Source organism: Rissa tridactyla, chromosome 1, assembly GCF_028500815.1.
Source record: "Rissa tridactyla isolate bRisTri1 chromosome 1, bRisTri1.patW.cur.20221130, whole genome shotgun sequence".
Classification (NCBI taxonomy): Eukaryota; Metazoa; Chordata; class Aves; order Charadriiformes; family Laridae; genus Rissa; species Rissa tridactyla.
The window spans coordinates 31,789,804-31,817,801 of NC_071466.1; the positions used below are offsets into that span (position 1 = coordinate 31,789,804).

Here is a 27,998-nt window from a genome sequence, read left to right on the forward strand (position 1 = left end):
AGAATGAGCAGCATTAATAAAAATGTGATAAAAATGACGGTTTTAAAAGGTAGTGTTGTATTGGGTTTGTAGTCCAAACTCAAATGTTACAGCACTGAATATGCAATACTAATTTGGGGACTTTTTTGTTTTAGACGCTGCTTTAAGACGACGACATCATGGATAAATATGAAATAATTAAAAAAATTGGAGAAGGATCTTTTGGCACAATATTCTTGGCAAAAGGAAAAGTGGATAATGAGCAGTGTGTTATCAAAGAGATCAGTTTAACTAAGGTAAAACAACAAAACCTGGATGATGAAATTAATTATTTACCTGATTGTGCTAATCCTGTTTAGCTAGGGTATGAACTTCGGTTATGTTTTATCTCCTTTGTAGTTCTATCTCGATTATATAGAGTTAAACTTTTTGAAGGCTGTACTCTTTGCTAATTCAGTGGTTTTAGAAGCGTAGGCGAAATACATTATTTCGATATTAACAGTGTTTACCTTTTACTGCAGTTTTGTTCTTTTCAAATCCTCTCTGCCTACAATGCAAGACACTACCTAGTTCAAATTTTATAATAGATGATTCAACTACAATGAAACTATCGCCACTGGAATAACAAATCACAATTTTGTGATATGTTAAACTTTTTAATTTCCATATCCATATTTTTAGACATGAATTATTTAGAATGGAGTGTTTCCAATTCTCACTGATGTTTATGGCAGTTTGATTCATCTCATCTGATTTTAAATGTCCATTTTGTAGCTGCGAGCATCTGAGCTGCTTGGGTAGACTCCCTTTCTAGGTGAACAAGAGAAATAGGTATTTTTAGGGGGCTGTTGATCATTTGTGTTTTAGAATTCTGTTTTAGAATGAGCTGAATTGGGCCATGAAAGCACTCTCTTTCTTTCTCCTGACTGCAGAGGCAGGTTAGGGTGACTAGCTCAGGTGTCAGAGGAATACCACTTCTATATTTGGTTCCAGAAAGACAGGCAATTAAGCTCCCTGTGATTTCAATACAGGGGGTTCAACGGTCAATTTCAATGCATTCCGACATGCTTTTGACAGGTCTTTTGCTATTCTGGGCCACGCTAGTGAATTTCTAGTATATTTGAGAATTATAATAGAGGAATGAATATATATCAATTCTAGAAAGAGCTGTATAACTTCCAGATTCAAAATCAGAAAAATTGATAATGCTAGTAATGACAGCTAAATAAAAAATAAATAGTTTCTCTCTATGCTCATGACCAATAAAAACCATACATTTCTAATCTTAGATTTTGATGTATGCAAAATAGAAAAATAGAAGATAATAAAATATTATTGTGGATCCCACTCGTTCATAAGTCAGGAGCTGGATACAGAAAATTACTACTTTGAAGTCATAAGGTTTTTTATATAGTAGAGTCTTTTAAATTCACTTTCTGATTTTTGAATCTTTGAGGATTACCTTTCAAAATTATTTCTTCAGAATGCGGGTAAGAAACTTTAATAAATACAAGAAGACATTTTGAGGGATGGATACTCAGAGACATGAATTTTTCAGAAGTAATGTTGATGAAAGTGTGATCACAATGAACCAAATAGAAATTTTCCATCTAATGTAATAGGGCGAAGAGTTTGCCTGAAATGTTGCAGGAACTCATAACACCAGTAAATCAGAAGGACTTTTTTTCATTTTACTTTATTCTTTTGAGATCATCCATGTTAAGTATATGGAATCATCTAGACCCTTATTCTTCAAATACGTAAAGGCAGTTTAACTTTAGACTTTCACTCTATTCACCAGCTAGCTTAGCAATAGCACTCGTGTAAAAATTTTAAAGGTATACACTTGCGTGTTTGTAAAATGTCATAATTTGGTTTGACTTTGGTAACATTCCGGTATATTTCCAGGCATACACTGCAAATTTATATTTTACATCATATATACATCATATTTTATATTTCTGCATCACCTTGGTACACAGTCTTTATGTTTTTGCGGGAATCGTTTGATAACAATGTAACTATTTTTGAAAACAGTTAAATGTATTATTGCTAGCATATAGTTTCTTAATTCTTTGTAGATGCCTGTGAAAGAAAAAGAAGCTTCTCAGAAAGAAGTCATTCTTCTGGCCAAGATGAAGCATGCAAATATCGTAACCTTCTATGATTCTTTGCGAGGTTGACTTTTAACATTTTTGTTTTATTTGTGATTATAGGAGTAGAAGGCAGCAAAACCTAGCTTGTTAATATTGACCAACCTTAAGCCTGTCCCCAGCCCCTTACTTAACAGTGGGCACAGGTCCCAACTCCTAAAAATGAACACGAGGTATTAAATTCAGTGATCACTTGCCCTCCTCATGTATGTGGGTGGGACCTAAGGTATTGTGGCATGAATGCTAGATCCTGGAGTGTCTGCATTTCTTAAGTTGAACTTTAGTCTTGATCTTCAATAGGAGTCCAGAGTTTAAGGAGACTTTTCTAGGAGTTTCAATAGAAGCAGAGAGATTTTGAGTACAGCAAGAAATAGGTCCTGTTGGCCTTTTGTCTTGAGCCATATTTTGAGGTATCACTCAACGATACAGAATTCTTCAGGACTGAAAGAGACAGGAGGAGGGCTGTTCTCTGTAAAAGCTAATTCCCTATATTTGTTTTTCCTGCTGACATCTGTCATAAGGAATGCCTTATGCAATGAATGCTGTAGTTACAGCTTGTCTTCAAATTGTTTTCTGTGATCAGGACTGTAGATATTTTAAGGGACGTGTAAGTCTGGTGGTCTTCTGGACCCCAGAGAGGTAAGAATAGGGTGAGTTTCTGTATTAAGTAGCCCATGCTTTTTATTTCTACTGTTTGGACACTGTCTACTTTTAACCTTTTCCCTAAGCCTAACTGTATACTTAGTTATTATTGGAGAACAATTCCAACTATGAAGCATTCTGCTTAGCAATTCCTGTAAGAACATCTGTCTATCAGCATGGTCTCTTGAGGGTTTTCGTATGTATTTAATATTTTGGTTAGTCTCCATTTACATATATTTTCACATCTTGGTTTTGTATCAGTTCTCACTGGAAGTATCCATTTTTTCTCGGTTACTCTTTGAAATGGAGGAGTGGGTAGTGGATTAACTACTCCCTTTTGAAAGACGGGCCATATAAAATAAAAATAATTTATCACTGTATTAATGAGTAATAAAGAAATAAAGGAAAAATTATACTTTCCCTTTCAGAAAAGAACAAGCTGTACATTGTGATGGAATACTGTGATGGTGGAGATTTAATGAAGCGGATAAATATGCAGCATGGAGTGCTGTTTGACGAGGACCAGGTGAAATTATCTTTAGAGGAAAGGACACATTATGTAAAACACATGGTTTGAATTATGCAGTACTAGCTACTGTTTCTTTTCTGGTCTGTTAAAATAATTGAATGTTTTAAAGAAACTTTGGTAATTTTGATGGGAGTTTAGAGTTTGTTTTTTATACTGCTTTAAGATCTTAAATTGGCAGTACTTTGATGACATTTTTATCCCCCCTCCCTCCCATTGTGGATGCACTTTTTCTTTGTATTAGTAATATACTTGATAAGCCATAAAGACTTTTTTTTAAATGGTCTTTCAGAATTATGGGGGAATATATTGTATATGAATTATTCATTTATTTATGCTATTTGCATCATGGCATATCCTGCTTTATACTGAAGTCAATGGTAAATCTCCCATTCATTTCATTTTGGTCAAGACTCTTTGATGCTATTTAAATTGTTAAACCAGCACAGAAAAACAAGTCCAGACATCTGACTGCTTTTCGACCGTGTTCACATATATTTTATTTTGTAAATAGGTCAGTATGGTAGGTGTTGCAATTCACAGAAACAGAATTTCCCACTATTCCTTACTCATTCCTTTATATTTTTACTAACTCTTAGCTTTCTGGAGGAAGTTTTCTCTTACGTATTGGACTTAGCGTACTGAATCTAAGGTTATTTAATCATGACTAGTCTTCTACTTTTGCAGGTACAATGAAAATTTACCGAGAAACTAGACAGGCAGCATCCAACCTGTTAGTGGAAATATACTCTAAAGCATAAAAGTGGAAAAAACAATAAAGAAGTATTGTGACTTTTCTTTTTGCTCTAGTAGTAAAATAGTAACTCCTTAGTGTGGAAGTCAGTTGGAAATGAATCACTGGTTCAGTAGTAATGAATTTTAAGATCCTATTGGGAGTCATACTAGAGGTAGAGAAAACATGAGAGAAAATAAAGAGAGGACAAAACCACAGATCATGAAAGCACAAAAGAGAGAACCAACACACACAAACCCCTTTGACAATGAGACAGAATAATACCTATCCAAAGAAAGGCAAAGGAAATACAGACAGAAGAACGGATTATAGAAACTAAAGATACATCTGCCAATCAAGAAAGGAAAGCAAATTGCCCAGTTTAACACAATGTTGTTAAAACATCCTTATATCTTCAATTGTGTGCCTAAGAAAGTCTCATTTCTGGCATCAGCCCTATTCAGGAAATCATCTGCTTAATGTGAAGCGTTACTAAATAGAAGATCATTACTTGAATCAAAGTCTTTCATGACCATCAGTTTTCCTAAATAGAGAAGCATATAAGCACATTGTACTTTGGTTTCTGAATGAAGTCCAAAGGCCCTTATTCAATAAAACACATGTATGTTTGAAGTTAAATATATGTTTAAGAGTTGTACTGGATCAAGGATAAAGGATAAACCTCTGTTCTCACTTAGTATGCAGGTTTCTTCATAGCTTCCTTCTTCACCACATTTCAGTCCTTCGTCGTTTTTTTGGTTTTTGGTTTTGTTTTTTTTTTCTGGACCACATTCAGTAAGACTACGAATGTTATAACTGGGTGGTATGACTTCCACCACTGGGGATTAAGAAGACACTTCCCAATTCTGTCTTAGTTGTTATTTGAACTCACTCATTTCTAAATACAGGTCTAGTATTCTTACTGTCCTTTGATGTGATTCTTCAGTCCTTTTTCGAGTACCCATCCTGTCACAGTCAGTGAAAACTTGATGGGGATAAGGAAAGTGGTATCTGTTTCCATTTAGTTTTGTGATAGTACTTAAAAAGGGAAAGGAAAAATCTATGGCATTAATTTTAAAAATACTGTTTTTTACTATTTTACATTGTATGTGCTCTACATATTTTAGATTTTGTTGTTACCTTTATTTTGTATATTTCAGTAAGGTGCCCCATTGGACATTGGAGTTACACAAATTTATAGGTATCTGTTCCCCTTAACTTTCACTGCAGATTCTGAGTTGGTTTGTGCAGATCTCCTTGGGCTTGAAGCATATTCACGACAAGAAGATTTTACACAGAGATGTAAAAGCACAGGTAGTAAAACTGGTACTGGAGAGGGTGTGATTTTGTCTTGTAAAAAATATGCTTAAGAAGCTCTGTGATGTTTCATTTTTGCATACCAGTTTTGTTTTTATTTGCAGAACATTTTTCTTAGCAATAATGGAAAGGTGGCAAAGCTTGGGGACTTTGGCATAGCAAGACAGTTGAACAGGTAAGCACTTTTTTTTATTAGCCTGTGACCTACACCAAATGGGACTGTTTAGGAATGTTCAGAATGCAATCTGAATGTGCAAATTGTTTGTGGATTATCCTGGTTCGAGAGGTCTGGGATACAAAGGGTCTGACACTGCATTTGTTTTGTTACACTAAAACATGCCATCCTGCATGAAACCACAGATTATCTAGCCTGGTAACTGACTTCTGTTACATGCAGGACATAGAATGGGGAAGCCCCGGTCTTTCCCTGTTCTCTGTGGAACGGACATAAAGGGATTCTGGGTGCACAGCTCCTGCTCTTGCAGCTGTTGACAATCACTTCTGGTGCCTCATAAAAAGAAAAGTGAAGAGCATTAAAAACTTAGGAAAGAGCGTAAGAAAAGAGTTTGTACCGAGTTTCTTTGTATGTCCTCCAAGACTGTGCCTATATTAATTTTTAAAAAAGGGCCAGAACCCACTCTCTGGAACTGAGAATAAATGGCATGTCACAGCATGGCTTGCATCCATATGGCTAAACGCTGTTCTCCCAAAGAGGGTGGCCTTATCTTTACTGACTTTGGGGACAAGGTTGGCCTATCCTGCATATTGGGCAGATGTTGTCTAGGAGAGTGTTTTTTAGTGTGGCCAAAACAGGTCAGGGGCATGCTAACAACAGGATAATGCTTGAATTTGATCTCTTTTTGAGCCGCTTGATTATCTTTGACCTTGGCAGGATATTGTGGCAAAAAAGGTCCACAATTTAATTAAGTATTGTGTGGAAAGGCAATTTCCTCTGTTGATCATTTTGCAGATTGTCCCTCCAGTATCAGTCCTTCTCAGTTGCTTTGTACTCAGCCTGCTGCAGCCCACTTGTTAAAACTTTTCCTGTTCCTAAATTAAGTCAGTGTAAGTTTAACTGCATTTCTGTCTACACAGCATCAGTAAAGAGAGCAGATAACTTTAACCAACATAGATAATTTGCCCATTCTCTTCAGATGTACTTAACTTTGTACATGCATTCTTCACATGACATACAGCCCATGTAATTTCTGTCAAGGCCTCATCAGATTGGCTTTGGATTTAGGCCTACATAGCCTTGCTAGTTCAGTGTCAGTGGTGCATCAGAGCTAGGAAGTCTTCCTGAGACTTGGAGTATATTGTTTTAGCATGTTTGGATAGTATCTTGATCCAAGCCTGCTCATCTCCAGGGATATGTCGTGTCGTTGTTCTAGCTGCAGTTTCTGCCAGCTCTTGCACCTTTGTGGTGTGTTCCTTTGTGGAGCATAGACCTACTGTCAGTGTCTCGACTCTCCACATGTGAACTACTTACACAGAAAGTGCCTGCCTTCAGAAGTGTTCTGGGGATAATTGCTTTGAGGATTGCTCCTACACAGCAGAATAGCACATAGCAGATAGGCAGTAAACCTCAGAATTTGAATGTCCAAGTACAGACATTTTAAAGAGCTTTTAATAAGCTTATACAACCAAATAATTGGAGCTTGACAGTACTTTTCCTCCTGTAACAAGTGAATTAAGTTTCTCAGGCTCTCTTTTCCTTCTCCCCTGGGGCATTTTCATCTCCATTCTCCAAAATGCAAGATAATGTCCAATACTTTTACTTGCAGTTAGATGTCTATGGCACCTCTGGGCACTCAGACTTCATATACTCTATAAAAAGTGTAACTTACAACTTTATTGACATCTAGTAGAGACTGAGAGGGATCACACTCTCTGAGTATCTGTTTTTTTCCACTGACTTTCCAGTGACTCTTGAAGACATCCACAGAATAGATAGCTAAAAGCAAGTGAAATGAATCCAACTGGTGCTATTTGGCTACCTCTTCGCAAGTCAGCACCAAAGGTGGAACTAGAATTCATTTACTCCTCTTGTAGTTTCCGGACAGCACTTCCTCCTTCCACTGTTTCTGGCTTGCGTGACTGACTGCCACCTCCCATATTCTTACTTCATTGAGTATGTTGGAGAATTCTAATATTCCGCAGTGGTTTTGACAGCTTTCAGAGTTCTGTGTTAGTGATAAACATTCCTTGAAAATATTGATCACAGTGCTGGTGAAAAGTGGGGAAAAGAGAATTCTTGTGCTTTCTGTTGAAGTGCAAATGCTCTCCACTATTAAAATAGTTGGTCATTTTTACACAGAAGTGGGAAATACTTCAGTTTTTCCTGGGGTGTTGCATTATTCAACTATTTGGAGAGCAGAAATAATGTCCCCCATGGGCTTTTCACCTGGGGCAGGGAAGCCTCTAGTTCAATTGCTTGTAAACTTTTTCAGTGTGTAAGCCTTTTTGTTCCTTGTGTTTCACTAGCACTATGGAGTTTGCCCATACCTGTGTAGGGACCCCCTATTATCTGTCACCTGAGATCTGTGAAAATCGACCATATAACAATAAAACGTAAGTCTCTGTCTTTCATTCATATGCTTGTGTGTGAGGGCATGCAGTCGTGAGAGAACTTATTTCAGTAATATCATGGTTTAAATCAGTATTTCTTCAGGGCACCAGGAATTTCTCATGTGTCACCCTTTGTGAAGTTTTCTATTATTGTGTACAATAATTAGGTGCGTTGATCGTATACAACAACTATGTTATACTGTACAACACGATCAGTTGTGTTTTGACTCACAGTGTCCAGAGTATAGCAATCATGAATTTGTTGTGATTGATCTACAGGCTTAACATAATTATATTTTTTGGTTTTATAAACTTACTTGTACTTTAAACTTAAAGTTTAGTCGCATTGTCTCTTAATACTCCTTGTAGTAGTGGTGTGAAATGTAAAATACATTTTTTTCTTTTGCTTTATCTAATTCTCCATCAAATACTAAATTTCCCTCTGTGTTTCTAACATGCAATAACCAATGCAAGTATGGATATTTTCAGTTCGTGAATTTTTGATACACTCATTTGTGATTTATAAAATTACACTGAAATGAAAGCTGCTAGGTTGTCAGTTCTGAAACTTTGCAATAGCCACCTGCAGGAAAGACAAATAGAGAATTGTAAAGGTTCATTCAGGCTTAATGCAATATACCAGATAAGCAGCACTGAAAAGTCAGGAGGTGAGTGGTCTAGACCCCCATCTCTGTGTGGGGGATGTGATCACCACCTAATGTTCTGGAGCCTGGACTAGCATCTCAGCTCTAAGGTGCTATTCGCACAAGTTTACTCCCTTATTGTCTGACTATCAAGTCAGCCAGAGATAGCTTTGCCCTTCATCCTGCTAGGAATATTAAGCAGGCATTCTATCATGTGCCTTTTCCAATGATAATGATAGTACCTAGTTAGGTATCATAGAAACCTTAGGTACCATAGAAACCTTGGTACCACAATTAAAAGTAAATGTCTAGTTATTCCTTTCAGTGCATTGGAAGAAAAATTAAAAGTTGCACCAATATTAATCTGTGATGCAATAATGTTAATAAATTTGAGAGCTGAGAAGAGGTACTGATTACATGTATGAAAATATTATAATCTTTTCCCTCAAACTTTAATTGCTTTTTATTCACAGAGATATTTGGTCTCTTGGCTGTGTGCTTTATGAGCTATGTGCACTAAAGCATCCTGTAAGTACTGTAGAATCAGATCATTATCATATTATTAAAAAAGATAGTGGACAACCTGGAAAAACTGTAGTAATAATAGTATTCATAGCCAGCTACTGGAATTATTTTCAGCTTATTTATTGATATTAAAGAACGACTGCTAGTGTTTAATTTTTTATACTGTGTCTGTTTTGTGCATACTTAAATACAATGTATTATTATGTTCTATTTCTACAACTTATATATATATGTGTGTGTCTGTGTGTGTATACACACATCAAATATATACTTACTCTTTAGCAAGTTCTAAACTTTTTCAAAAGGCAGATGAAAAGAAGTAAAGCCAAACTTCAAGGTTAGGCTTTGGGCATATAATTTTACTCATTTCTATTTGAAAATACCAATCTATACTTAGTAAAGAGTTTGAACCCCATATTTCCTCAGAAAGCAGTTTGAGTCCTTAGAAGCATTTTCCTAAAGGTTTTGTTTTGTTTGGAAGCACCTTCATGTCAGAAAATAACTGAGATGATAGCATCTTCAGGAAGCTGGGTTGCCCTCAGCCTGATCTGAGCTTTAGGTAATCCTCAGCCTGTGAGTGTTATGTGGAGAAGGGAACCCAGCAGAGACTAATCCCAACAACTAATCCAGGAAAAGGGTTAGATTCCTGGTCCCAGCAGAAGTTGACCTTTTGCTGAGCTTGAATGTGGGAGAAGGCAGAGCAGCATTGATAGGGAGGGCAATTGTACTGAGCTGAGAGCAAGGGGATACTGCTGAGGAAAATTTCAGATTTCACAAAGTGAGAAAGCATTCATATTACTTATGAATATTAGGTGTTTTATTCTGTATTGCCCATTTTTTTAATTTGAAGGCAGGGACTAGATGCTGTCGTAGACAGGAAATGCACGTGAAGCTAAGGCAAATTTTGTTTACACCACCTTTAAAATAGCTATGTAAATAAAATGGTAATAATTTTAGAAAGAACTTGCTTTCAAAATTATTTTTGCGTGTGTAAGGCCCTAAAAACTATAGTGATGCTGACCTGTTAAGAAATCTGCTGAACTGAGAGGCTGATATATCTGAGTGTCATCAGTTGTTAAAAATCAGGATTATACTTTGTTCTTGAGAGAACACAGAGTGCAGAGGCCAAGTTGTGTGGAGTGAGGTTTTGAAGGTGAACACTGTGAAGACAGTGTGTATGCAGGTCTGTGTTGAACAGCTTTTGGCAAAATAAATCATGTTTCATTCTGGAAAAATTGCTTTTGTATTATTGTATGACAGCAGAGTATGAATAAAACTCGTCCAGGTACAAAAGGACCTCCTAAGTTGTGCAACTGAAACAAGGAGAAAGTAGCCAGAAAATACAATCAGAGAGTGGTTATATTAATTTTCCACATCAAACTATGGTTAGGAAGAAAGGATTTATGAAGAGATTGCATAGCACAGGGCTTCTGTCAGCAAGTACCTTTTTTCAAGTTGGGATGTCTAGTCCGTCATTCCAGTTGACGGTACTTACTGTCCTCTTTTTACTGTTTTCATTTGTTAAGTTTGAAGGCAATAGTTTGCACCAGCTGGTGCTGAAGATCTGCAGAGGACATTTTCACCCGGTGTCTCCCAACTATTCGTATGATTTGAGGATATTGATTTCCCAGTTGTTTAAAATATCTCCAAGAGATCGACCATCTATCAATTCTATTCTAAGGAAGCCCTTCTTGCAGAAGCTCGTTCTCAGGTATTTGCCCCCTGAGGTAAGTGCCTGTACTGCTGCTTGCTGAGAGAAAAATATGTATCAAAGTAGTATAGACAGTTCTATCAGATAGCTTTTTTCTTATTGGTAACACAGGAAGATCTCAGTCACACTGTGATACATAGAAAAAAGCCTTCAGCATCACAGCCTGGAGCCAAGCTGATACAAGGTAATGATAATAATATTATTTAACATTAGTTCTAGACTATCACTTGTTACTCGCGATATACACGATGGCTATAACTTTCTTTAGCAGTCTGTATTGCACGTTTGCATATGAGAGTTTTGCACAAAGTTAAAAATAAAAAGGAGAGAGAACTGCAACAGCAGAAACATTCACCTCAGACAACGCATTGCTGTCCTGTCCAGAAAAAAACAACTTTAAGACCACCTTATTAGCAACATTCACCTAGAAAAGCTGACATAGGAAAGTGCTGAAACATTAATTCTTTTAAGAATAGGATTTAAAAAACTGAGAGGCTTTGGTCTAGATGCAGTTTAGGTCTGCCACATGAAAAACATCCTTACTTAATTTTGCCAGGCTATGTGCAAAAATCTTGCAAAACATGCTCCATGGTATTTTACAAAATAAAAATGTATTTTACAAAATATTATAAATTAGATTAAATTGTGAGAGACAGTGAACCCTATTTGGATTTAGTGCTCATTGATAGATCAGATTATAAATGCACGTTGTTTGAAAACATGAATGAGACTAAATGATATCTCTGTATGAACTGCTGAACATCTGGATGTTTCTGGCAGCTTATCCTTTTCACAATTCTATTCTTCAGTGTATCATAATTATTCCTTAAATTTATCTTTGTAAGTATTAAATTAGTTTAAACAGATTTGTGAAAATAAACCTATGTAGTTACTTAACTACAATGTGGACATTTTTTTCCCCCAAAAAAGGTTCTTCAGTAGTGTAGTGTCCTGGTTTCAGCTGGGAGAGTTAATTTTCTTCCTAGGAGCTGCTGTGTTTTGGATTTAGTATGAGAATAATATTGATCACACATATTGTTTTAGTTGTTGCTAAGTGAAGTTTACATTAGTCAAGGACTTTTTCAGCTTCCCATAGAAGCTGAGAGGGAGCATAGACAGGACAAGCTGGCCAAAGGAATATTCCATATCATAGACGTTGTGCTCAGTATATAAATGGGGGTTGGCCAGGGGGACAGGGATCCATGATCACTGCTCAGGACAGACTGGGCAATCCGTCATCAGGTGGTGAGGAATTGTATTTCGTCACTGATTTTGTATATTCTTTTACCATTATTATTATTTTCTCTCATGTTACTCTTCTATTAAACTGTCTTTATCTCAACTCATGAGTTATTTACCCTTTTTCTCCCTCTTCTCCCCATCCTACTGTGAGGGAGGCGATGGGGAGGGGCGAGTAAGTGAATGGCTAGTTGCTGGCTGGGATTCAACCACAACATGTAGGAACCCATGTTAGTTTGGAAATTACTTTCAATGAGATTTATCTGCCTTCAGGACAAATGAAATTTGGACAAAGGCACAGAATCACAGAATGGAAGGGGTTGGAAGGGGCCTCTGGAGATTATTTAGCCCAGCCCCCCTGCCAGAGCAGGGTCACCTAGAGCAGGCTGCACAGGAACGCATCCAGACGGGGTTTGAATGTCTCCAGAGACGGAGACTCCACCACCTCTCTGGGCAGCCTGTTCCAGTCTTCTGCCACCCTCAGGGTAAAGAAGTTCCTCCTCATGTTTAGGTGGAACTTCCTATGTTCAAGTTTGTGCCCGTTACCTCTTGTCCTGTCCCCGGGCACCACTGAAAAGATCCTGGCCCCATCCTCCTGACACCCACCCTTTAAGTATTTATAAGCATTGATAAGATTCCCCCTCAGTGATCTTTTTGCCAGACTGAAGAGACCCAAATCCCTCAGTCTTTCTTCATAAGAGAGGTGCTCCAGTCCCCTAATCATCGTGGTAGCCCGAGGTGGGCACCTGAACATCTAAATCACCTAGGCATTTTAAAAAATGTCTATGGTCGTATACTCATAATTTACTTATATTTTATCTCCCAGACATGATATTCTCACAGTCATTACTCAGGAAATATTTAAAACTCACTTAGAAGCTACTTAATCCTAGCAAGGACACTACTCTTCATTATTGCAACTAGGGTATTTGCAAAATACTGTCAGACAGAACTGGAATGGTGTGTACTTTTATTCTGCTACATGGGGAACTGATAAGGTAAGTTTTTCACTTTTCAGCCCTCCTTTCCAAATTTCACAAGTACTACAACGTTGTCTAGTGATTTGTAGAATACCGAGGGCTAGATTTAGAAAGGGAATGCCTAAGCAGGTGGACACCTAGCCTCCATTGAAATCTGAGCCTAAGAATCAGACCTCCTGTTTTCTGTTCTTGGTACTAGCGTGAAATCAGCGTTCTAGTTTATAGAGGTCTCCCTTTTATTCGGTGTACTTTGCAAAACTAATCAATAAGATCCACTTTACATGAGTGTGACAATTCATAAGGTTTTCAAAAGCATGTTATTCTAAGAATGAAAGGCAGAATGCCTAGGAAGTGTGAAGTATGGTGCTGATGAAAGGACATAAAGAGTGTTTGTTAACCCAATCTGTCAGTGTTAGGTGTATGCACCCTACTGTGGTTTGCAACTACATGATCATTAATCACGTAGAGAGCACAGAACGTAACCTTTTAATGTTTTATTGTTAAAAAGCATATAAACTTCAAAAAAGGACAGTCCAGGACGAAGTTTCTCCAGAATCTGGAATGATGGTGCCTGTCAAGAAGCAGGAATTAATTCAAAGAAATGAATGGAAACCTCCTTCAGGAAGGCAACAGCCTATTTTTCAGGTACTGTGAATCCACATTCTCATAATATTTAATTGTCTTCAGAAGGCAAATTCCTGCTCTTAGAAAAGACCCTTTAAAAGGCCTCATTAAGACATATTACATTATTAAATTTGGCTTATAGGTTAGGGGCGGACATGCTGGGAAGCAGCTCTGAGGAGAAGGACGTGGGGGTCCTGGTAGAGAGCAAATTATCCATGAGCCAGCAGTGTGCCCTTGTCGCCAAGAAGGCCAATGGCATCCTGGGCTGCATAGGGAAGACTGTGGCCAGTAGGTCGAGGGAGGTCATTCTCCCCCTCTACTCTGCACTGGTGAGGCCACAACTGGAGTATTGTGTCCAGTTTTGGGCTCCCCAGTTCAAGAGGGACAGGGAACTACTGGAGCGAGTCCAGCGTAGGGCAACCAAGATGATTATGGGACTGGAGCATCTCCCTTATGAGGAAAGGCTGAAAGAGCTGGGACTCTTTAGCCTGGAGAAGAGAAGGTTGAGGGGGGACCTGATTAATGTTTACAAGTATCTAAAGGGTGGGTTTAAGGAGGACGGAGCCAGGCTCTTTTCAATGGTTCCCAGTGACAGGATGAGGGGCAATGGGCACAAGCTAGAACATAGGAAGTTCCGTTCAAATACACGGAAAAACTTCTTTACAGTGAGGGTGACAGAGCACAGGAACAGGCTGCCCAGGGAGGTTGTGGAGTCCCCTTCTCTGGAGATTTTCAAGACTCGCCTGGATGCAGCCCTGAGGGATGTGCTTTAGGCAACCCTGCTCTAGCAGGGGAGTTGGACTAGATGGTCTCTAGAGGTCCCTTCCAACTCTGAAGATTCCGTGATTCCGTGATTCCGTTAATGCCTACACTAAGTCAGTAGAGACATTTAAGTACTCCTGAAGCCTCAGAAGAGGTGTTTTAGCCTAAGAAGGAAACACTGAATTTAGGCTGCTTTGGTATGGTCCTTTGTAACAAAAGGAGTCAGGCATGCTTTGCATTTACATTTACACTAAGGCAAATAAACTCTGTGTTTACATTTTTGCTATAGAAGCACATACACTGATCCTCTTGCCTCAGACCCTCTGAGAGCCCATTCATGGGCAAAACCACTGGCTCCCACTGCCTTTGTCTCAGATACTACTGCAACAAACTGGGATCAAACCCTACAGCAGAAAGCCCCAGTTCTTCACAGTCCCTTGTGTCCCTCGCTCATTTTCCACCCCCTTCTTTCCTTAGGCTGGATATCAGCTGTATGCTGTGTCCAGCCTCTTGACATCACTTAATACCTTTATGTTTATCTTCAAGAGCATGTAGTACTGCCTTGGGTGCTGGTGAACACAGAGCAAAGCATATTTAGGATCTGGGAGCTCCCAGCAGTAATTGCACATTGCAGTTATGGTAGATTAGCTGATGATAGGGAATGTGGAGTTCACAGAACTGCATCCCTCAAGCAATCATCACCCACACTGCCTATGGATAATACTGGCCCCTTGCAGAATATAGGACTTAATTTTCCTCATAGTTATATTTGTGCATATCCAATGCAAATCCAGAGATGGATCAAGTTTGGAAAGTTTCCTTTCCCTGTGCACTGCTGTAATAAAAGGCAGAATTTTGTCCACCTTTTTTTCATCCACAAGACATGATCTAATATTAATGCTGTGAAAGTTCGCACATTCTTTCAGCATCCAAATGAAGCAAACAGTTTGCAGGGTTTCAGAGATACCTGCATAGTGTCATACTTTGAATGTGTTGCACCAGGATTCACAGAATGGTTGAGGTTGGAAGGGGCCTCTGGACGTCACCTTGTCCATTCCCCTGTTCAAGCAGAGTCATCTAGAGCCCGTTTCCCAGGACCATGTCCAGGCAGCTTTTGAGTATCTCCAAAGATGGAGACTCCATACCCCCTCTGGGCAACCTGTGCCAGTGCTCGGTCACCCCCACAGTGGAAAAGTGTTTCCTGATGTTCAGAAGGAACCTCCTGTGTTTCAGTTTGTTCCTATTGCCTCTGGACACCACTGGAAAGATTCTGGTTCTGCCCTCTTTGCGTCCTCCCTTCAGGTATCTATATACATTGATAAGATCCTACCTTAGCCACCTAGGCTAAACAGTCCAAGCTCTTTCAGCCTTTCCTTGTATGAGAAGTGCTCTAGACCCTTAATCACTTTTGTGGCACTTCATTGGACTGTCTCCAGTATGTTCATGTCTCTCTTGTGCTGGGGAGTTCAGAACTGAATCTCTATGAGTCATTTCATCGTAGAAGGTTATTGGGTTGGTCAAGCATGACTTCCCCTTGGTGAATCCATGCTGACCACTCTTGATGATTTTCTTGTCCCTCATGTTCCTGGAAATGGCCTCCAGGATTAGTTGTTCTATCACCTTGCTAGGCGTTTCGGTGAGGCTGACCAGCCTGTAGTTCCCTGGCCCTCCTTCTTGCCCTTTTTGAAGATACAAGTGACATTTGCTTTCCTCCAGTCCTTCTCTCAATCACTGCTATGATCAATCAAAGGTAACAGAGAGTGGCTTTGGAACGGCATCTGCCAGCTCCCTGAGTAGTTGTGAATGCATCCCGTCAGTCCAGTCTGCTTATGTATTTTCTAACCTGATCCTTTTCCACCAAGAGATGTCTTCCTTGCTCCAGACTTCCCCCCTGGTTGCAGGGGCCTGAGATTCCTGAAGGCTGATATTGCTAGTAAAGATTGAGGCAAAGAAGGCATTCAGTACCTCAGCCTTTTCCATGGCCTGTGTCACCAGGGCACCTGTTTCACTGGCCACAGTTCCCAATCCTGTTACATTTATTTAGATGGCCTGATTTGTTCTCCCTATTGTTTGTGATTGCCATACTTCTGGATACCATATTGTAAAAGTTATTTCAATGACGGACAAGATAAACACTTTTTGAGGTTATGTCTTCCTTGGGAATTTTCCTATGGGCAGTGGAAAATTTTCTTTTTATATAGATATGAATTTGTATTCTACTGTAATCTGGATTATTCTGTACGTAGATGAGCCTATTTTCAGTGTTTCTAAGAAGTAAAGCAGGGAGGAATAGTTAATGTATTTACCATCTATGAAAGGGATACTTAGATGCTTTTTAATTTATGTAAGAAAATAGGCAAAATTCAGCATTTTTCTTATACACCATATAGTCTCCCACCATGGAAAGGTTTGTGAATGTCTTACCACACTTACATCACGCAGTGGCAGCTAAATGATCACCTTCTCTCCATTGTTCTTATAAGAAATGGAAAAGACAGTCTTGCCACAAAGTAGAAATACAAGGATGTTTCATCACACAGAACTGAAAGGCAAGCTCCCACAGGTGCGTAATCAAAGAGATGATGAAATGAAGTAGCACAATGCTCCCCTGAAAGCAGCAGTCAACTTGTATACTGCCCAAAAGTAAACCCCAGGTTCCCCTTGCTCTCACATGTCAAAATGAGCCTCTCCTGGAATTAATTCAGTGCTTCAGGCTTCAGAACAGTGAAGTGACTCTAGGGCAATGACACTACAGAGTACAAAGCCCCATGCTGATTGACTTGCACAACAATATGGGCTGCTTCTTAATGACAGGAGTTGATGGAACAGGGGAAAAGAAAAAGACAATGGTAAGATTACATAAACCCTGAGAGGTTAGGAAGTTTCTGGGTTATATCTGAAAGGATCTGGAAAATTTACAGTAACTATCTGTAGACAGCTTATATTACCATGCAACTCAGACTGGAGAGAAGGATAGGAAAGTAATTCAGACTTGTACTCTTACAAATGAAACAGGTAAATTAACATCCTTTATTATATTTTCAGCCACAGACCTCCAGATGTAAGATGGCAGAAAGGCCAGAAAGTATTAGAGTACATGGCCATTATGGTCATTACTATGATAAGCTTGACAACTTCAGGAGGAAAGCTAATGCACATTATGACCTTTCTCATATCAGCCAAAGAGTTGAGGAATACTATAAACTAAAAGGACAAGTTGCACCTCCACCCCCACCATCTGACTGGTAAACTTTTCTCACTCTATTTATTAGTGATGAACTGTTATGCATGTTTTGAGTTACCAGCCTTCCTGATTAAGTAACACTGGACGTGGCTCATTCAGTATAACTCCTTCTCTGCTTGGTCTTTGATAATTTTTTTACATAAGTTTATTGCACAACAACATAAATCAGTTCCTGTCTGTCCAGAAGTTCCTTCTGAATGTACTGTCCTGATGTTTGACATTTCATTGTCAAAATGTCTCCCAAATATCAGCATTTTATTGTGTGAGAAGTAAAACACAGGCTTTTTGTACACTTTCTGATTATATCAAGGATAAACACTGTTTTTCCTTCCCACCAGGATCAGAATGATATAAAGACCAAAAGCAGTTCTGCACTTGAGGGAACCGAGAGGGAGGCAGGCCATGAAAATGTTGGATTTTTTTTCCTGCAGAGCTTATATTTTGGTTTCAGATATAAAGACCCTTTCTCCAGCAGTTTGTTTACTTCAAAGCCTTTGTCTTACAAAGTAGAGGTATAACTTTTTTATTACTTTAGAGATTGCGTGTCCATTCCATGATTAGCCATTTTAGCTGTGGATGAGCTTTGAAAACCTTGAGACAGGAAGGTAAGGAATTTTTAATACTGCCTTCTTTCGGATCCTTCCTTTAAGGTTGACTGAATCATTAATTTTCATTCAATGATGGCAGTGTTTAGAATGTTTCACTTAAGGATCGTGATCTTTAGAACATCTTGTCTGAGCTGTGTTTCTAGGGCCTTATTTAAGGACAAGGTCAATTCAGTTTGGCTCCCTGGGGCATGAGTGGATTCTGAAGGTAGAAAGTGAAATAAATAGAAATCAGAGAGCTTACAAGTGACTGCTGGTTATTTTATACCAAAAAAAAAGAGGCAAATGTTTAGAAACCACAAAACTACATAAATACAAAGTTAGGCTGATAGAATTAGGCACAGAGGAGAAAGGAAATAGAAAATTTGTTGAATATACAACCTCTGTTCTGACAATTTTCACTCATTTTGAGGATCAGGAAAAACAACTTTATTTTCATTAACGCTTTCACATACGATTTTTCAAATAAAAGGTAGAGAAGGACTTTGCTGCACTCTTCAGAAGGCTAATGTAACTGAAGTAATAGGAAGGGGAATGCCTGAAGTGGTTATGTTTTCTTTTTGTTATTTTACTGTTGTTCCATATTTATATATATTTTATCCATATTATATATTCATGTAGTACAAAGAGAGCTCTGTTTGTCATATGTGATAGAACCTATTAAGAATTATTTGTGCAGAAGATAGCAGAGTCTGTGAAATAGAATGTAATATATGAACATCACTTTCTTCTCTCAGGCCTTCAGAATATCTTCAAAGGCGATTTGAAGCCCAACAGTACAAGATTAATGTGGAAAAACAGCTGGTAAGTAAATACTGAATCATAAAATAAAATCTGTAAAAGAAACTGAATGAAAATCCTGAAGATGAACCGGTGTCTTTCTAACAGTGAACTGTAACACCGACAGGTAAAAAGTTCTACTCCAATGAATTTGTTGATCTGCTCCATAATGCTCGTCTTGAGGTTCTATTTTCTAATACAAAACTGTAGCAATGTAAAATTCTACTGTAACTTTTTCCTCCAAAAGTATATACTTCCCTTACTGCATTCTTCCGTGAAACAAGGAGAATGAATTTAGGGAGCACCGAATTAAAGGATTCTAAATGAAAATTCCTTTGCTCTGGGATTTACTTGTACATCCATAGGGACTGCGACCATCCTCTGCTGACCCATATTATGACCAAATACAGCAGCAGAAAGTAAAGGAAGAACATCTCAAAAAACATCAGCAGGACGTGTCTAGAAAGAACGAAATGAAAGAACAGGTAAATGAAATATCTTCCTTAAGACAGTGGTTAAAGCTGTCTTCTTACACTTCTTGACAGTAGTATTCTTTACGTAAGAATTGTATTTCCAGTCCTCTATTTTTGGACTGCAACCTTAGCATCGTTACTCAGACAGTCATTAGGTTATTCCTGGAATTAGCTGTTTCAGATATAATTCTACAGAAAAGCTAGCATGAAACAGTCAGGAAAACGTCAAAAAGTTTAACGTCTGTAAGAGTTAAAACTCAAAAATGTCCTCTAATAGAAAGTATCAAGCAATCTTTAAAATTGGCAGTAAAGGACACCGATCCCTTTTTCTCATGTATATATACAGTTTGATATCCATAGAATATGGGCATGTTTAGCTTGCAGAAGAGGAGGCTGAGGGGAGACCTCATTGCCCTCTACAACTACCTGAAAGGAGGTTGGAGAGAGGTGGGTGTTGGCCTCTTCTCCCAAGTGAATAATGACAGGACCAGAGGAAATGGTCTGAAGTTGTGGCAGGGGAGGTTTAGATTAGATATTAGGAAGAATTACTTTACTGAAAGAGTGGTCAGGCACTGGAACAGCCTGCCCAGGGAGGTGGTTGAGTCACCATCCCTAGAGGTGTTTAAGAAACGTCTAGATGTGGCACTTCAGGGCGTGCTCTAGTGGCAGAGATTGTAGGTTGTTTGGTTGGACTTGATGATCTCAAAGGTCCTTTTCAACCATGAAGATTCTATGATAATATTTTGTTTAGCTAGAGTTATTTCTGTATGTATTTCTAATACATATGTATTCTACCATACTGTTCTTTAATAGGAGTACCTGAAACAATTACAGAAAATTCGGGAGGAATACCAGAGCAATATAAAAGAATTCAGATTTAGAGCAGGAGTGCTCCAGGTAACAAAGCTTGAACATACATGCAGTCATATTTCCTTTTTCTTTTTTTAAGCTAGTACACTTAGTTAGAAATTGAAATGAAAATTTTATAAAAATGTTCCATAGGAGAATCAAAAAATACAAGATAAAACCTATCTTGTGAGACAAGGCAAAGCTGAGGACCAGTCTGAAATCAAAGATACAGCTGGAACAGGAGGAGAATCACTTCAGGTATCAGTACCTTTTCCTAGTCTAAACAGAACTTTTTTATGCAAGTCCCACGTGGTATTTGTTTCACTCTCGGTGAAAAATCTGAAAAATGGTAACGCTTAAATTTTACCTGATGCTTGCACCGTACGCAAAAGTCTGCCTAGATTTCCTTCATGAATAGCCTGGAAAGTTTCTTGGGCTGAGCCCTGACTTGTTTTAGTAATTCTTTTTCATCTGTAATTATAAGGATGTACTTAATTTCTTTTTGTGATATGTTTATTTTCCTTGCTTTCTGAGTGAAGTGAAGAAGAAGCCACTCAGTGCAAATCTTTATGAAAATTCTGTGCAGAAGATACAGCAATTCATGACAGCCCAGAGTAGCACTGTATGGGAAGTTAGAACCCATTTTTATGTGGAGTCCTTACTTAAACAGTAATTTGAAAGAAGTGGGAGGAAGAGCCAGAGCCAAAGCATTCCAGCTACGGTACTCCTCCACTTTTTCTCATTAAATACTACCAAAGCATCTGCTGGAAAGGAGTTTCAGAATTGTTCCGCTTTTACTTTGCAATATTGGTATTGTGAACACCAGATGAGGTTTCCAGACCACATGGAGTTCTGCAGCAAGAGGTCCACTTTTCTTTAAGTGAAATGAATGAAAGCCTCAATTTATGAAAATTAATCTCAGTGTGGAAATTCCCAGTCTATTCTGAAGGGAAAACAGCCCTGATCTAGCTACTAGGATTCTTCAGTCAGGATTTGCCTCATGTGGTGTAGGACTTCCTGCACTGTAGCGAGGGACAGACTTCCACATAAACTGGTGACAGACCCCTATTGCAGCTGGAACCTGGGCCAAAATTGCCAATATTAGTAGGATTCTCTTCAGTGATTTTCATGGATCCTGGATCTGGCTTTGACTTAAAAGAAGTCACCCATCACTTGATGGGATAAAGTAGGTTGTAGGCAGCCAGAGCGACAATAGGACAGAAATTACATTCCCAGCGACTTAATGCAAAATGCATGATAACGAAAGAGAAACACTAGATTTTGCACCTGCTTGCTGTCACCTTAGCTCATGGGCACTCCATCAACTGGAGAAACTGCATAGATATTTTAAAAAAGTAAAATCTGTGAATTGTTACGGTTTCACCTGGGGTTGAGGATGTGTTCTGATTGCAGCAGATCACTGAAGGAGCTGCATACAATTATTTACTTTGCTTTTGTCTGACAGGTTCTAACATTGGACATGGGAATATGAAAAGGAGTAATTAAATATTTTTAGGTGTTACCAGAAAACAAGATACTAAGAAACGTGGCTATACATTCTACAGGCATAGGTTTCCATTATAATTTTGATTTTCATCACTTCCAAAGTTTTCCAGATGAAATCAGACTGATTCCTCTTGCATATGATCATAAAAAAAAAGGATGTATTTCTTGACACAGTACTATATGCTCCAAACATAGGGTTTTGAAAAATCAGATGTTTGCGCTTTATCCAAGGTTTTCTGTTTTTCTTTTTGCCAGATAAGCCAGAATTATTATGTCTTTCAGTGTTAGACTCTAAATAAAGCAACAAATGGAATATTCTTACGGATATATTTACAAGGAAATAATTGACTACATTTACTACCTTAACAAGTCTTTTTTTACAGGTTATACACATATTCTGGTTCCAAAGAGTGTATTTTAAAGTTGGTGTTTTTTTCTCCTTCCAGGACATGGAAGAAAACTTCAAACAAGTCAGACTCCAGGATAGTCCAGACCAAAAAATCTTAGAAAAGAAACATAATGCAAAGGTATCCATCCTTATTGTTGTATTTTTTTTCCATTTTCTTGTATATTTCAAATTTTTGTGTTGTCACAGTGGCTCTGGAAATCAAGTTATATGAGAGTAAATTAAGAATGCTGGTCTACTGTATGTTAAAAGTTTATATGAGAAGATAGAATTACTAAGAAAATAAATGAGCTTTACTGATCATTTGAGGGGGACTTTCTTTAGATATTCCCAGATAGTAATCAATCCCTACCTACTCATCTTTATATCAGATTGCATTAGTACTATATGCAAACTCAAGTTTACTCAAAGTTTAAGTGAAGTCAAGTCAGGCTGCTAATTTTTTAACATTTTGTCATAAACCATTATTTTCTATAGTGCCTTTTACATTGTAGAAGGGGATGGGAATTGAATGGAAATGCACATAAGATATCAGAAAGGTTTCTGACCATAAGAACGTTGTGAAGGGGACTAAAGGTCTTTTGTGAAATATTGCACAGAAGCAGTACAGTGTTCAAATTTTAACACTGTTTGAGAACCAGCTGTAAGAACCAATTCTGTGTATTGCAAGGATTTGAATTAAATGACTATCAAAGACACCTTTACTTAAAATCAAAGTGGATGCAATCATTTGAAAATATCCATAAACTATATTTAGAGAAGTCTGCTTTTTTCCAATATCTTCAACTTTGATCTTGTTAAATAGAAGAAAAATATTGTTAAATAAAAGTTATTTTCAATAGGAGAGTAATTTTCAAGTTTTTAGTTCCATACAAACTGTGTACATTTAATTAAATGTTTTTATTTAATAAAATAAATTAATGAAGTGTGTGAATTTCCTTTAGGGAGGAGTAAAGTTTGAAATTAATTTAGATGTATGTGTTCCTGAGGAAGACAGTATTCAAGAAGCAGAGGTATGTTGTAGTTACAGTCAAAGCATTTTCATTAGTAATCTGAAACCATGACAGTAGCTCCATGGTCTAAGGTTTGTTTCCATTACCATCATCCTCTACCTTTGTTATAATGAAGCTTCCTATTGAGGATTTGTTGGTGTATTGCATATATCTGACCTTCTTCAAGAGGATAATTGCTTAGAAGAAAATTGGATGATATCTGGGTCAATCTTTCACATGGTAGAAGATGAAGGAGTGCAGATATTTAAATTGGGCTTGAGGAGAAGAACTCATCTCAAAATTGAGTTACTCTGCAAATGACAAATTTGATCTGTAAATTGTTTTAGTACATTTCTGTTTCTTTTCACTAGTATTGTATCACAAAGCAACAATAATACTGTGATGAACCAGCTGTGATTTAGAAAAAGTTCAAGTGAAACTACAGACAACATGATGTGATTTCATTTATTGAAATGACATTTGTGGCTGATCGACACGTAATAGCTACCTATTAAGATTTTTATTAGTATATTAGAATTTTTAAAATATTTGTAACAGCAACATCAAAAATATAATTTCTTTCTAGTGTATATATTCTTAATTTACAAAGCACTATTTTGTCCTTCTGTTGTTTCACATCTCTGCAGAGCCCCCTGCAGCCCCCTGGTACACAAATCACAACGTGACTTTTGAGTTCTGCTGCTTCACTTTTTGTTACACAATTTTCCTGTGCATACATGAGAATGGCTGTCAAACACAGTAAAATGAGAAGTGATTAGTTATCGTCCCATTGTTTTCTCTTTCCAGAGTAACCTATTGTTTTCGCAGGTACTAGATAAACTCAATGAGACTTTAACTTTTGTGGATGGTGAGAATCTTAAGGAGAAATTGGTGGAAGTTTATGAAGATCATATGGACGGAGTTTTGGAAGAAGATGCAGGTATTTCTTGGGGAAATACAATGCTGAGTATTAATCCTGAAAATTACATAGGAATTAGGTAAATTCAGTTAGTCCAGGCTATAGCAAGTTTATCTGATGAACTCTCTCTTTATATCACATAATATTATAATCCCACTGAAATCTACTTAAAAAATGAAATAACTTTGCCTCCTTTTTTCACAGAATCACAAAATGATAGGGGTTGGAAGGGACCTCTGGAGATCATCTAGTCCAACCCCTTTTTCTTCCCCTTTTTCTTCCCCTTAGAGTCCAATGACATAGGTGATAAGAAAGAAAACAGAAAACATTGGCAAGGTGGAGCCCCTCAGACACTACTGAATTTTTTAGCTGATGCTGATGTCACATCTGTATGTCCTACCATGGCTGAAAATGAACTTGGTAAGAAAGTTTTGTCCTTCAGTGAAAATAGTGCCTAAAATTCAGCCAGACCACTTACAGACCTTTGCCAAAACAATTCCATACCAGAACGTCCACATGATCTGGCAGGCTTTTAATTGCAGGACTTCATAATAACTGAGGTTATTGTAGGTGTTAAATGATAGAATTCAGTCATCATTTTCTCCTTCATTTAATATTGCAATCATGTTGTGTTGCTCACACATATTAAGAGGGCTGCATTATATGAATCACTCTGTGGCCTGGGTAACAACAGCTAAAAATACCAGTCTACACAACTTATCAACACCACTTTCTCAGGCTTCGAGTGGATGACACACGAGAACTAGGGCAGTCGGTTGCCAACACCGTCCCAGAGTGTGGTGGAGTTCCGGTTTCCCACTCCTCACACATGTATTTCTACACAGTCACAAGTGCAACCTCACACAGGTGTGGCTGTGGAGATGCTCCTTTTCAGAAGAGGCCAGTCGCTGCGGTTCGTACAGTACCAGTGTGTATATTCCCAGGCAGCCAGCTATCTCCAGTGATCGGTTGCTGCACACAAGGAGCTCTTCCAGCATTCCAGCATTCCCAACACCCCAGATACACAGAAATAACTGAAGAGTTTGCATGGACAGGGAAGACAAAGCAGAATATGACACTTCTTTTTCATTCTGCTTTAGATGAAAGAGCATAGGGTGCAAAAAAACAGGAACTTCTTTGAAGCTTTTGCAGCCCCAGGAAGCCAACAAGTTTGAGAGTAAGGACTGCTCAGTGAAGCTGCACCTGTCTATTCCAGGCTTAATAAGCAGTTACTTGAGTATTAAAACCGGTGTTAGAAATTTTTAGTGACAAGTAGTCCAAACTATTTTTTCTCTACAGTATCACTCAGGTCAAATACTTTTTAAAAATTCAGGAGTATTCCACAAAGGGGGGAAAAAAGGGTTCCAGCATTACCCAAAAGAAGAAATTGATGTCAAGACTAGAAAGTCTGAATCTGACAAAAGACAGTGGCAAGCTACGGTCATGCTTTAGTGACCTGAGAACCTTGCTGTTCTTCAGCTGACCATGCTATTCTGCCTGAAGACATCCCGGAAAACAGGAAGCGGTGGAAACAAACACCACCAGGGACACTCCTGAACATCTTAGCAAAAGCAGAGCTGTCTAGTGATTCCTTAATCTGTCTTGAAGAAGAAATAGGTAGGTTTGTTGAAGAAAAACTTCTGCAAGTTTTTCTTTATTATTTCTTCTGCCATCGTCAGAGGGTCTGTGGTGAGAGCCAACCTTTTGAAGCAGTTGGCAAACTAGAAAAACACGGGCAGCCTGTCCCCGCAGCCACTGCTCTGTCCTGTGGCAGTGGAAGGCCTCTTTCAGGACGGTGATGTTTTCATTAGCTGGGAAAAGGGCAAGCCCTACTTAACTGGCTATTATTTTCATATGCGATTCTTTCATTTGTTTGGGTAGACAGAGGTAACCTACTACTGCCAGCAAGTTGGCAGGTACCACAAACCTGGATCTAACCCCTGCAGCTGCTGAGATTGAAGAACCCTGTAAAAAGCATTTATAGAAATTCATGTGTTTCTGTAGAACAACTGTAAATGGTAGTACACGATAGCTTAAACTACAGTTACAACACGGTCTGTGCTGATACAGCTGAAATCGATTCAGACTCATACAGCAGCGCACTTTCCTAAAGCAAGACACTGTTTTGTAAATGACATTTACTTTGTATCAAAGCTGTTAGCTAAAAAGCCAGAGTATTTTCCACAGAAAGATGCTCTAAATGTAACCAGACGTTGTGAGATTTTTTTTCACAATTGCCTATTTACTGAATGTGTAATTGGATGGCAGGACTTCTAAGCTAGCTAAATTGTACATGCCAAGTTTCAACAATTGTAATGGATCGTGAGACCTATCTTTCATTTGCAGCTGTGCAGTCAGCGCTCTCCTGCTAATTATACCTCACATACGTGTTTTCTCACAGTGTAACAAGCTCTTTTAAAACTGCCCCATCCTGAAGGCTAAATCAGCTAAACGTACCAGCTAAATTCCTCTCCAAAGACTAGCTTTATTGCTCACACATTAAAAAAAACCAAAAACCAAAATGAAATTCAAACCACTTTTCCCTAACGTCAGCAGTTCATAGAACTAAAGGAAGAATAAGTAACACAGGTATTCTAATTGCTGTTGCTTTTAGCTGTTACAATCATTAAAATACATCACTCTCTCAGCACCCAGTTCTGCCCTGCTACTCAAGCTGACATTGTGGAGCACAGTGTTACCCAAACTGACAGATTTCTGTTGGATCACATGCAGAATTTAGTCTTTTTACTAAAACAGCAACTCTTAGCATTGTTCTCCCACCGTCAGGTTAGGGTTGCTCTTCAGTCTTCAAAAGCGAGCATTTTTAGGTAACCATAGCTACATCCAAATAGTAATGGTCAGTCTTTCCCAAACAGTACTCCTCTAAGTTTTCCACTGAAAATGCAGCCCCCTGTATTGGGAACTTAAACTTAGAAAAAAATTCGAGCATTTACTTATTTGCTATTACTTCACATACACTTCTATCGTTAGCTAATATACAAATAAAGGAACGTTTCTCTTCCTTTCCAGAAGGGAGATTAACTATGTTGCCTCCAAAAGAAAACAAGGAAGATGATTCAGAAACATACACTGCTGTTGCTGTTGATGAAGGCAGACTTGAGCCAAGATCAGATGACGAAGACACGTAAGTCAAGCACATCGGAAGAAACATCCATACAACTGAACAATTCTCATGAAATGGCAGGTTACATTGCCTAAAGCTTTTCTTCTGTTCTTTTAAATTCATAAATGAAGGAAACTTACTTGTTTCACAGAGCTTGCTAATTCAACTTTTAATTCTGTAATTTAATATGTCACATGCCAATGCTGTCATTAAAAATATTATGCAGAAGTATTAACATGGCTTTGCAGCTCCTGTTCTCTTACCTTCTAAATACAGGTGAACAATCTCACAGAGAAAGAAGAAACAGTTTGCATTATGTTTGTTGCTTGTGCATTCTTTATAAAGTGTTTTCAAAAAATCTCAAAGACCTTGACAGGAGAAAGGCTTGTAACAAATCTATATTTAATTAATATAATTATCTTGTTTTACTTTACAGAAATTTTGAAGATTCTGAAGACGAACTCAGACATGAGCTGGAGGCATCTCTGGAAAAAGTGGTAACTTCTCCAGCAGAGAGAACCCTGGAGTCTCCCACCCTTTCAATAAATAAAGGTCAAACAGATGAAGAAAAGATGAGTTTACCTCACAAACTACTTGCAAAATCTGGTGATGATTTAGAAAATAACCATGGGTCATTTAGTGTTGACACACATAATGAAAAAGGCAAGCAGGAGGCAAGAGCTACCTAGAACACCAG

The 27,998-nt window shown here is 38.2% G+C and overlaps 1 protein-coding gene across 1 annotated transcript; it reads left to right on the plus strand.

Moving 5' to 3' along the window:
* The first annotated feature begins 158 nt into the window (after positions 1 to 158).
* Positions 159 to 27,990, plus strand: NEK5 (NIMA related kinase 5). The gene is made up of 22 exons (XM_054182936.1): positions 159 to 275; positions 2,061 to 2,157; positions 3,203 to 3,300; positions 5,264 to 5,347; positions 5,455 to 5,525; positions 7,835 to 7,921; positions 9,036 to 9,090; positions 10,614 to 10,814; positions 10,910 to 10,982; positions 13,526 to 13,662; positions 17,449 to 17,648; positions 18,990 to 19,056; positions 19,398 to 19,517; positions 20,319 to 20,402; positions 20,508 to 20,612; positions 22,307 to 22,387; positions 23,211 to 23,279; positions 24,066 to 24,198; positions 24,466 to 24,597; positions 25,657 to 25,794; positions 27,208 to 27,322; positions 27,738 to 27,990. Exons 1-22 carry the CDS (start codon positions 159 to 161, stop codon positions 27,988 to 27,990), a joined length of 2,517 nt encoding a protein of 838 aa, XP_054038911.1.
* The last annotated feature ends 8 nt before the right edge of the window (positions 27,991 to 27,998 follow it).